The sequence below is a fragment of the Salvelinus alpinus genome, chromosome 2 (genome assembly GCF_045679555.1).
Source record: "Salvelinus alpinus chromosome 2, SLU_Salpinus.1, whole genome shotgun sequence".
NCBI classification, from domain to species: domain Eukaryota; kingdom Metazoa; phylum Chordata; class Actinopteri; order Salmoniformes; family Salmonidae; genus Salvelinus; species Salvelinus alpinus.
In genome coordinates, this window is record NC_092087.1 from 130610181 (window position 1) to 130622810 (window position 12630).

A 12630-nucleotide genomic window follows, 5' to 3' on the forward strand; every position below is an offset into this window, starting at 1 on the left:
TTGGAAAATGTTGATTCCTATTCTCCGCCGTTTTGGCGAGCGCTGTCTCGCAATAACGCAAGCTGTTTGTTATGGTAAAGTTATTTTTAAAAATCTAACACGGCGGTTGCATTAAGAACCAGTGTATCTTTCATTTGCCATACAACAAGTATTTTTATGTAAAGTTTATGATGAGTTCTTTGGTCAGATTAGGTGAGTGTCCAAAATAGCTCCGGACATTCTGGGGAAATGTTGCTACATATTCACAATGTATAACCACGGTTTGCAGCTCTAAATATGCACATTTTCGAACAAAACATAAGTGTATTGTATAACCTGATGTTATAAGACTGTCATCTGATGAAGTTGTTCAAGGTTAGTGATTAATTTTATATCTTTTGCTGGTTTTTGCGAATGCTATCTTTGCGGTAAATAAATGCATTTGTGTGTTTGGCTATTGTGGTAAGCTAATATAATTCTATATTGTGTTTTCGCTGTAAAACACTTAAAAAAAAAATCTGAAATATTGTCTGGATTCACAAGATGTTTATCTTTCATTTGCTGTACACCATGTATTTTTCAAAAATGTTTTATGATGAGTATTTGTGTATTTCACGTTGCTCTCTGTAATTTTTCTGGCTGCTTTGGTGATATTTTTGATGGTAGCTGCAATGTAAAACTATGATTTATACCTCAAATATGCACATTTTCGAACAAAACATACATTTATTGTATAACATGTTATAAGACTGTCATCTGATGAAGTTGTTTCTTGGTTAGTGACTAATTGTATCTCTATTTTGTCGGTTTTGTGAAAGCTACCTATGCGGTAGAAACATGGTGAAAATATGCGGTTGTGTGTTTGGCTATTGTGGTTAGCTAATAGAAATACATATTGTGTTTTCGCTGTAAAACATTTAAAAAATCGGAAATGATGGCTGGATTCACAAGCTGTTTATCTTTCATTTGCTGTATTGGACTTGTGATTTCATGAAAATCATATTATATGATATCCCTGTCGCGTTAGGCTAGGCTATGCTAGTCAGCTTTTTTGATGAGGATGCTCCCGGATCCGGGATGGGTAGCAATGAAAGGTTAAATTAACCTTGGTAAACTTCTACTTGGTCACCATCCCGGATCCGGGAGCATCCTTATCAGTAAAAAAGTTGACTAGCATAGCCTAGCATAGCGCCACAAGTAAATACTAGCATATAAATATCATGAAATCACAAGTCCAAGACACCAAATGAAAGATACACATCTTGTGAATCCAGCCATCATTTCCGATTTTTAAAATGTTTTACAGCGAAAACACAATATGTATTTCTATTAGCTAACCACAATAGCAAAAGACTCAACCGCATATTTTCACAATTTTTCTACCGCATAGGTAGCTATCACAAAACCGACCAAATAGAGATATAATTAGTTACTAACCAAGAAACAACTTCATCAGATGACAGTCTTATAACATGTTATACAATAAATCTATGTTTTGTTCGAAAATGTGCATATTTGAGGTATAAATCATAGTTTTACATTGCAGCTACCATAAGAAATATCACCAAAGCAGCCAGAATAATTACAGAGAGCAACGTGAAATACCTAAATACTCATCATAAAACATTTATGAAAAATACATGGTGTACAGCAAATGAAAGATAAACATCTTGTGAATCCAGCCAATATTTCAGATTTTTTTTTAAAGTGTTTTACAGCGAAAACACAATATAGCATTATATTAGCTTACCACAATAGCCAACCACACAACCGCATTCATTCACCGCAAAGGTAGCGATCGCAAAAAAACAGCAAAAGATATAAAATGATTCACTAACCTTGACAAACTTCATCAGATGACAGTCCTATAACATCATGTTACACAATACATATATGTTTTGTTCGAAAATGTGCATATTTAGCGGTACAAATCGTGGTTTTACAATGTGAATACGTAGTCAAAATGCACAAAATTATCCGGAGATGTTTTGGACAGTCACCTAATCTAATCAAATAACTCATCATAAACTTTACTAAAAAATACATGTTGTACAGCAAATGAAAGATACACTAGTTCTTAATGCAAGACGCAATTAACGTTCAATAAACTGATACAACTCGGTTGAAAAAAAATACTTTATGATGTTTTTATCACATCTATCAAATAAAATCAGAGCCGGAGATATCTAACGTGTATACCGAAAGCTTTTCAGAAGGCAATCTGGGGTTCCTTCTCGCGCCTTCGAAGACAATGAAATTTCCAGACACGTCATTCCAAAAGCTTTTGTTCGGCCTCAGATCAAGCTAGACACCCCATTCCACCTCTCACTGCCTTTTGACATCTAGTGGAAGGCGTATAAAGTGCATGTATACTAATAGATTTCAAGCAAAAGATTAGGGAGGGCCTGGAACAGAGCCTCGATTTCAGATTTTTCACTTCCTGTCAGGAAGTTTGCTGCAAAATGAGTTCTGTTTTACTCACAGATATAATTCAAACGGTTTGTCACGCCCTGGCCTTATTATTCTTTGTTTTCTTGATTATTTTAGTTAGGTCAGGGTGTGACATGGGGAATGTTTATGTTTTGTTGGTTTTGGGTGTTTATTTGGTAAAGGGGTTATGGGGTGTAGTAGATGGTTTTGTGTTGAGTGTATATGTCTAGCGTTGTCTATGTTGGTTAGTTATCTAGGAGAGTCTATGGTTACCTGAATGAGTTCCCAATTAGAGACAGCTGATTTCGGTTGTCTCTGATTGGGAGCCTTATTTAGGGTAGCCATAGGCTCTCATTGGTTGTGGGTAATTGTCTATGTAAGAACGTTTGTAGCCAGTGTGTGTAAGTGCACAACGTTTGTAGCTTCACGGTCGTTTTGTTATTTTGTTGTTTTGTTAAAGTGTTTTTGTGTCGTGTTCATCTTCGTGGTGTAAAATAAAAGAAGATGGCTTATTTTCCAACTGCTGCGTTTTGGTCCGTCAATCCGCCACACGATCGTGACAGAATTACCCACCATAGGACCAAGCGGCATGACCAGCGGCAACAGGAGAAATACAAGGATTCATGGACATGGGAGGAAATTTTAGACCGGGAGGTACCAGGAGAATATAACCGCCCCAAAGCTGAGCTGGAGGCAGCGAAAGCAGAGAGGCGGCGATATGAGGAGCTAGCTCGGAGACAGGAAAGGGAACCTACAAAGGATCTGGGCTACACTACGTGGGAGGAGATCGACAGGTGGGCGATCAACCCAGGGAGAGTGCCGGAGCCCGCCTGGGATTCTCTGGCGCAGTGCGAGGAGGGATACCGGCGAATGGAGGCAGCACGACGAAGCGGTAGGAAGCCTGTGGGAAAACCCAAAAAAATTCTTTGGGGGGGGCTTAAAGGGAGAGTGGCGAGGTCAGGTAGGAAACCTGCGCCTACTCCCTGTAATTACCGTGGAGAGCGAGAGTACGGGCAGACACCGTGTTACGCAGTAGAGCGCACGGTGTCTCCTGTATGTGTGCATAGCCCGGTGCGGGTTATTCCACCTCCCCGCACTGGCAGGGCTAGATTGAGTATTGAGCCGGATGTCATGAAGCCGGCCCTACATATCTGGCCACCAGTGCGTCTCCTCGGGCCGGTTTACATGGCACCAGCCTTACGCATGGTGTCCCCGGTTCGCCTACATAGCCCGGTGCGGGTTATTCCACCTCCCCGCACTGGTCGGGCAACGGGGAGCATTCAACCAGGTAAGGTTGGTCAGGCTCAATGCTCAAGGGAGCCAATACGCCTGCACGGTCCGGTATTTCCGGCGCCACCTCCCCGCCCCAGTTCAGTGCCACCAGTGCCTACACCACGTAACAGGCTTCCAGTGTGTCTCCAGAGCCCTGTTCCTCCTCCACGCACTCGTCCTATGGTGCGTGTCTCCAGCCCGGTATCACCAATTCCGGCACCACGCACTAAGCCTTTTGTGCGTCTCCAGAGTCCTGTGCATCCTGTTGCTGCTCCCCGCATTAGCCCTGAGATGCGTGTCCCCAGTCCGGTACCACCAGTTCCGGCCCCACGCACTAGGCCTAATGTGCGTCCCCAGGGTCCAGTATGCCCTGTTCCTGCTCCCCGCACTAGCCCTGAGATGCGTGTCCCCAGCCCGGTGCCACCAGTCCCCCGGCACCACGCACCAGGCCTACAGTGCGCCTCAGCCGGCAGGAGTCTGCCGTCTGCACAGCGATGACTGAACTGCTCGTCTCCCCAGCGCCATCTGAGCCATCCGTCTCCCCAGCGCCATCTGAGCCATCCGTCTCCCCAGCGCCATCTGAGCCATCCGTCTGCAATGAGCCTGCAAAGCCGCCCGTCTGCCATGAGCCTGCAAAGCCGCCCGTCTGCCATGAGCCCACTGAGCCGTCCGCCAGACAGGAGCCGCTAGAGCCGCCAGCCAGACAGGAGCCGCTAGAGCCGTCCGTCAGACAGGATCTGCCAGAGCCGCCAACCAGACAGGATCTGCCAGAGCCGCCAACCAGACAGGATCTGCCAGAGCCGCCAACCAGACAGGAGCAGCCAGATCAGTCAGCCAGCCATGAGCAGCCAGATCCGTCAGCTAGCCATGAGCAGCCAGATCCGTCAGCTAGCCATGAGCAGCCAGATCCGTCAGCTAGCCATGAGCAGCCAGATCCGTCAGCTAGCCATGAGAGCAGCCAGATCCGTCAGCTAGCCATGAGCAGCCAGATCCGTCAGCTAGCCATGAGCAGCCAGATCCGTCAGCCAGCCATGGGCCATCCCTCAGTCCGGAGCTGCAGTCCTTCAGTCCGGAGCTGCAGTCCCTCAGTCCGGAGCTGCCATTCTTCAGTCCGGAGCTGCCCCTTATCCTGGTGCTGCCCCTTACCCTGGTGCTGCCCCTTACCCTGGTGCTGCCCCTGACCCTGGTACTGTCCCTGACCCTAGTACTGCCCCTGACCCTGGTACTGCCTCTTACCCTGGTACTGCCCCTTAGTCCGGAACTGCCCCTGAATGCAATGGGGTTAAGGTGGAGGGGGGTCGTTTGGAGGAAGCCTAGGAGGTGTTTAGGTACTGTGGTGACGTGGGGACCGCGACCAGAGCCGGAGCCGCCACCGTGGATGGAAGCCCACCCAGACCCTCCCCTAGACTGTGTATGGTGCGCCCGGAGTTCGCGCCTCAAGGGGGGGGTTATGTCACGCCCTGGCCTTATTATTCTTTGTTTTCTTGATTATTTTAGTTAGGTCAGGGTGTGACATGGGGAATGTTTATGTTTTGTTGGTTTTGGGTGTTTATTTGGTAAAGGGGTTATGGGGTGTAGTAGATGGTTTTGTGTTGAGTGTATATGTCTAGCGTTGTCTATGTTGGTTAGTTATCTAGGAGAGTCTATGGTTACCTGAATGAGTTCCCAATTAGAGACAGCTGATTTCGGTTGTCTCTGATTGGGAGCCTTATTTAGGGTAGCCATAGGCTCTCATTGGTTGTGGGTAATTGTCTATGTAAGAACGTTTGTAGCCAGTGTGTGTAAGTGCACAACGTTTGTAGCTTCACGGTCGTTTTGTTATTTTGTTGTTTTGTTAAAGTGTTTTTGTGTCGTGTTCATCTTCGTGGTGTAAAATAAAAGAAGATGGCTTATTTTCCAACTGCTGCGTTTTGGTCCGTCAATCCGCCACACGATCGTGACACGGTTTTAGAAACTTGAGAGTGTTTTCTATCCAATAGTAATAATAATATGCATATTATACGAGCAAGAATAGAGTACGAGGCAGTTTAATTTGGGCATGATTTTTTACAAAGTGAAAATAGCGCCCCCCTATTGACAAAAGGTTAAACTGCAATAAACTTGTTGCTCGATAGATGGGTTAAAAACGGTTTACTTGTGTTTAGCCTCCACTACAACTCTGCAGAGGACAGAAATTGTGCAATAACATCACATACCCGTCAGTGTCTCCCGCTATCCAATAATAGTCTCCATAAAGTTCCCAGGCTCTGACCACCGTCACCACCAGTCTTCCCTGCGAGACATTCCTGAGGCAGCAGTTTGAGTCCAGATTAGAGTAACGATCCCCACAGGACAGTTCCCCGGTGCTGTCTGGGAGGGTGTTCTCCTTCAGGTAATCCTGGACAGCCTCCTTTGTATTTTGAACAAAATGTTAACATATTAATTGATATATAACATATAACCTAAGATCCAGATTTTAGGTTGTATTTCTGCATCCTGTGGCAAGAATCTCCAAGAAAGAACAGGTGTCCAGGATTCAACAGGTGTCACGATCGTAGTAGTGAGGAGACCAAAGTGCAGCGTGACGTGAAGACATATTTTTAATCCAAGATGACTAAACACGAAGAACACTAAACAAACTAACAAGATAACAAAATAACAAAACGAACGTGACTGCTATAAACAAAGAGTGCATACATGCAACTTCACAAAGACAATAACCCACAAACCAATTCTGGAAAATGGCAACCTAAATAGGATACCCAATCAGAGACAACGATAAACAGCTGTCTCTGATTGGGAACCAATCTAGGCCACCATAGGCCTACATAATGCCTAGACTACACACACACACCTAGACATACCAAAACCCTAGACAAGACAAAAACACACATACCACCCTCGTCACACCCTGACCTAACCAAAATAATAAAGAAAACAAAGAATACTAAGGTCAGGGCGTGACAGTACCCCCCCCCCCCCCCCAAGGTGCGGACTACGGCCGCAAAAACTTGACTCTAAAGGGGAGGGTCCGGGTGGGCCTTCTTCACGGCGGCGGCTCGGGTGCACGACGTGGACCCTCGCAGCGGGCCCCGGAATGAAAACCATCGTAGAGGGCGCCACTCAACGGAAGGGCGCCTCTGGACTGACGGGCGACTCTGGCAGCTCCGGACTGACGGGCGACTCCGGCAGCTCCGGACAGGAGGGCGACTCCGGAAGCTCCGGACAGGATGGCGACTCCGGCAGCTCCGGACAGGAGGGCGACTCCGGCAGCTCCGGACAGGAGGGCGACTCCGGCAGCTCCGGACAGGAGGGCGACTCTGGCAGCTCCGGACAGGAGGGCGACTCTGGCAGCTCCGGACAGGAGGGCGACTCTGGCAGCTCCGGACAGGAGGGCGACTCTGGCAGCTCCGGACAGGAGGGCGGCTCTGGCAGCTCCTGACTGACGGGCGGCTCTGGCAGATCAGGACAGACGGGCGGCTCTGGCAGCTCAGGACAGACGGCAGCTCAGGACAGACGGGCGGCTCTGGCAGCTCAGGACAGACGGGCGGCTCTGGCAGCTCAGGACAGACGGGCGGCTCTGGAAGGAGGACACGCACCTCAGGGCGAGGGCGGGGAGGAGGAACTGGGCATACTGGACCCTGGAGGCGCACTGTAGGCCTGGTGCACGGCGCCGGAACTGGTGGTACCGGGCTGGGGACACGCACCTCAGGGCGAGTGCGGGGAGGAGGAACAGGGCATACTGGACCCTGGAGGCGCACTGTAGGCCTGGTGCGTGGCGCCGGAACTGGTGGTACCGGGCTGGGGACACGCACCTCAGGGCGAGTGCGAGGAGGAGGAACAGGGCACACTGGACCCTGGAGGCGCACTGTAGGCCTGGTGCGTGGTGCCGGAACTGGTGGTACCGGGCTGGGGACACGCACCTCAGGGCGAGTGCGAGGAGGAGGAACAGGGCACACTGGACCCTGGAGGCGCACTGTAGGCCTGGTGCGTGGTGCCGGAACTGGTGGTACCGGGCTGGGGACACGCACCTCAGGGCGAGTGCGAGGAGGAGGAACAGGGCACAGGGCACATTTTCCACTCCCCTTTGTTTTTACACTGCTGCTACTCGCTGCTTATTATCAATGCATAGTCCCTTTACCCCTACCTACATGTACATATTACCTCGACTAACCTGTAATCCCCGCACATTGACTCGGTACCGGTACCCCCTGTATATAGCCTCCTTACTGTTATGTCATTTTCTTGTGTTACTTTTTGATAGATTTTTTTTACATGCATTTATTTAGTAAATAAACTATAAATATAGTAAATATATATTTATTGAACTGCTTTGTTGGTTAAGGACTTGTAAGTAAGCATTTCACCTGTTCTATTCGGCACATGTGACAAATAAAATTTGATTTTAATATCTTACCTAGTTATATAAGTTGGAAGTTTACATACACTTAGGTTGGAGTCATTAAAACTAGTTTTTCAACCACTCCACACATTTTTTGTTAACAAACTATAGTTTTGGCAAGTCGGTTAGGACATCTACTTTGTGCATGACACAAGTCATTTTTCCAACAATTGTTTTCAGACAGATTATTTCACTTATATTTTACTGTATCACAATTCCAGTGGGTCAGAAGTTTACATACACTAAGATGACTGTGCGTATAAACAGCTTGGAAAATTCCAGAAAATTATGTTATTGCTTTGGAAGCTTTTGTTAGGCTAATTGACATCATTTGAGTCAATTGGCGATGTACCTGTGGATGTATTTCAAGGCCTATCTTCAAACTCAGTGCCTATTTGCTTGACATCATGGGAAAATCAAAAGAAATCAGGCAAGACCTCAGAAAAAAAATTGTAGACCTCCACATGTCTGGTTCATCCTTGGGAGCAATTTCCAAATGCCTGAAGGTACCACGTTCATCTGTACAAACAATAGTACGCAAGTATAAACACCATGGGACCACGCAGCCGTCATACCGCTCAGGAAGGAGATGCGTTCTGTTTCCTAGAGATGAACGGACTTTGTTGTGAAAAGTGCAAATCAATCCCAGAAAAACAGCAATGGACCTTGTGAAGATGCTGGAGGAAACAGGTACAAAGTATCTATATCCACGGTAAAACGAGTCCTATATTGACATCACCTGAAAAGCCGCTCAGCAAGGAAGAAGCCAATGCTCCAAAACCATCATAAAAAAGCAAGACTACGGTTTGCAACTGCACATGTGGACAAAGATCGTACTTTTTGCAGAAATGTCCTCTGGTCTAATGAAACAAAAATAGAACTGTTTGGCCAAAATGACCATCGTTATGTTTGGAGGAAAAGGGGACGCTTGCAAGCCGAAGAACACCACGTCTGGGAGAAAAAGTGCGTAAACGGCCATACCGGATACCAAAAGCCCGGAGAGTGGCGGTCCAGCAGGAAGTGACGACAATGCTAGAGATGCGGGAACTGGAGGAGTCCCACAGTGAGTGGTCTAGCCCTATACTGCTGGTACCGAAACTGGTACCGCAATGACTTCCGGGGCCTGAATGAGGTCAGTAAGTTCGACGCCTACACCATGCCACTGGTGGATGAACTGATTGACCGCCTGGGTATGGCGAGATACGTCAGCGCGTTGGACCTGACGAAGGGGTACTAGCAGTTGCCGCTAGCAGCGGCCTCCCAGGAGAAGACGGCCTTTTACACCCCGGTGGGCCTATACCACTACCGGGTTCTTCCTTTCTGGCTCCGAGGGGGACCAGCGACCTTTCAGCAACTCATGGACCGCATCTTGCGGCCGCACAGTGAGTACGCGGCTGCCTATTTGGATGACATAATTGTGCACAGTGACAGTTAGGAGTCCCACCTTTGTAGGTTACAGGCAGTTGTAGATGCGCTAAGGGATGCAGGTCTGACCGCGAACCCCCACAAGTGCAAGCTGGGCTACACCGAGGTGGAGTACAGATCAGATCGGGAGATCGGGAGGGGAAATGTGAAGCCCCAAGAAAAAAGAAAATTGCTGCCGTTAGGGAATGGCCAGTCCCCCGAACCAAGGAGCAGGTGGAGTCATTCCTGGGGTTAGCAGGCTACTACAGTCAATTGGTACATAACTAAGGCACGACTACCCCAGATGGTGCGATGAACGGAGGACACAGAGGCGGCATTCCAGGCCCTGAAGGATGCCCTATGTTTGCACCAGGTACTCGTCACTCCGGACTTCTCAATAAACCTCCTGGTCCAGACAGACACGTCTGAGACAGGGGTAGGGGCCGTTTTGTCCCAAGAGCAGGAAGGCGAGGAGCACCCAATCATGTATGTCAGCAGGAAGCTCCTCCTGAGAGAGAAGTTGTACTCGATTGTTGAGAAGGAGTGCCTTGCCGTGAAGTGGGCACTGGACACCCTCGAGTATTAACTCCTCGGGAGGAAGTTCACTGTTCCTGTCCTTACAACGATTCTCTTTCTCCGTCATCCACAGGTCGGGGGCCCAGCACGGCAATGCGGATGTTGGAAAGTTGTGTTTGTGGACTAAAACCTCCCTGTCTCTGCGTTAATCTCTGCACGCTCATCCCAACACCCCGTGGTTTACCACACAGCCTGTAGGGAGGAGGTCGGTGACCTGGCATTGTGGTACCAGGACAACAACCTCTCCCTCAAGTTCAGCAAGACAAAAGTGCTGGTACCAAGTCAATGTGCGGGGGAACAGGTTGGTCAAGGTACATTGTTCATGTAGGTATGGGTAAAGTGACTGTGCATAGATAGACAGCAGGTAGCAGCAGTGTAAAAATAAATGGAGGTGGGAGGTCAATATAAATAGTCCATGGGGGGGGGTCAATGTAAATAGGCCATTTGATTAATTAACACACTTAACACACTGTGTTTATTATCATGTTGCCTAGTTACCCCTACCTATATGTACATTTCTACTTCAATCACCTCATGCACATTGACTCTGAACTAGCACCCCCTGTATATAGCCATGTTATCGTTACTCATTCCGTATTTATGCCTCAACCCCCAGGGGGTCCCAGGGGGCCCCGTCACAGGTATCACTTGAACACACATAAGACATGGCAAGATGTGTAGAATGGAAGGAAATCTGCTTTAAAACTGCAAAATGTTCTCTCTGCCAACAACAGATGTGAGCAGTTTGGGGTTGCATGGCTGGGGGTTTGTTACTACACCGAAAAATGACAATATCCAGCCAGACCTTTGCCACCTAGAAAAATGTGTGTGTCCAAACCTTATTATTTCACCCACCTGGTGTGCCAGGTCTAAATCAGTCCCTGATTAGAGGGCAAGAAAGAAAAAAAGCTGTGGAACTGGCTTCAAGGTCCAGTAATGAATTTGAGGGAAATATATCAACAACCAAAGGTTACCTTAACTCCCTGCTGGACAGCCGTGTTGGGTATGAGCAGGTGCAGAGGCGTTAGAAAATAGTAGATTACGTCCGGGAAGTTCTTCAAGGTTCTCATCCAACTACGGAACCCCACTGAGTCATTACGGTTGAGTGACAGCTCCCCCGGCCAACCGGAGCCTCCCACCACCCTAGTGTGGTGGCTGAGGAAGCTAGAGCTGTAGGAGGTCTTCGAGTCACGGTTGTCCAGAACTTTGGAGCACCTTTCGTCGCTAGAGGAAACTGATATCCCAATGTTCACCTGAAAGCCCCTGGACAAGCAGGATTCCACCTGAGAGAAGGAATACACAGCCATATATTCAGAGAGTTGTCTTTAAGGTTTCTTCCATAAAAGACTGTGATGCATTTGCTACGTGGGCAATATTAATCAATGGAATTTTCTGAATGTAACTGAACTTCTAGAAATAGTTACAAAAAATGTTGTGCTGTAGGTTTTCGCTCTAATCTAGTACACCTTATTCTAATAATTAGCTGGTTGATGAGCTGAATCAGGTTAGTTACAACTGGGGTTGGAGCGAAAACCTACAGGAGGATAGTTCTCAAAAAAACAGGGTTGCAGAAACCTGGATTAGATAGATGTAAACCTACAGGAGGGTTCAAGAGCCCTGCTCTAACAGTATACGGATCTGGTGGTACGTAATGGTTACAGATTGCTGTTTGAATTCCTGTAGCTTCCTTTAATGGAAAATGTCCTCTATTGCAGCAGGCATTGAGACTAAGTAAGTCACCTGGTTTGTAGAGAGGCCACTATGTGAGGCCTGACAGGTGTGTATTGCTGTGGTCATCGTCAGCCGGCCTCCCAGGTCAACTTGGCGGATGTAGTGAGTCCCATAGGTGTCTATGAGACGGCGGTACTGGGCCTTAGAAGTCTTAGATAATGAGCCCAGACGATCAATGTCCTTACGGAACTCATCACTGAGAGTAGGAGTGTTTGGCGTGCGTAAACTGGAACACAGGAATTAGCATATCAGATGTGAATTCAAATATGACACAGACGACCTTGATCTACAAATGGTTGACCCTTTCTCAGACTATAGCATACAGAAGCAATGGTCCTTTCAACATTTTGGTGGGTGTCGCGGTAACAGCAGGTCACATACAGAAAAACCACTTAAACTTGAATGTGTTACAAATCGGAACCCAAAAGATCAGATTCATTGTGTTTTTTGTTGTTGTTCCAGTTCACACATTGGGGAAAAGATCAGATATGTATCAGATATGCCCAGACATCAGAACTGAGGTGACTGTGTGAACAAAGCCTTTATGAAATGAAGACCCTTATGGAAAATTCACATGATTTCACACATGGGAAAATTCCACATTTTGCGCAACTTTTTTTTCAGATACAATTTCACATGTGAAATCATGTGAAACCGTGTGTTTTTGGAACACTTCAGATGTGGATTTTTACACATAACCTTTCACATGTGGATTCACATTTTCACGAGATGCCCTGTTCGTCACTATGAAACATTAAGAGATCATTTAACATAATGTTTTCAACTTACAAAAAAAATGAAAATATTCAGACCCCTTGACTTTTTCCATTTCCATTAGAACCTTATTCTAAAATTTA

General features: G+C 47.2%; 1 protein-coding gene across 1 annotated transcript in view; it reads right to left on the reverse strand.

Moving 5' to 3' along the window:
- Positions 1–12630, reverse strand: part of LOC139542514 (perforin-1-like) — a 38758-nt gene that overhangs the window by 9941 nt on the left and 16187 nt on the right. Inside the window, exons 5-7 of the mRNA XM_071348035.1 lie at positions 11783–11999; positions 11017–11325; positions 5877–6070 (exon numbers count right to left, since the gene is read on the reverse strand). Coding sequence (XP_071204136.1) covers positions 5877–6070; positions 11017–11325; positions 11783–11999 — 720 coding nt within the window. The remainder of the gene's footprint in view (positions 1–5876; positions 6071–11016; positions 11326–11782; positions 12000–12630) is intronic.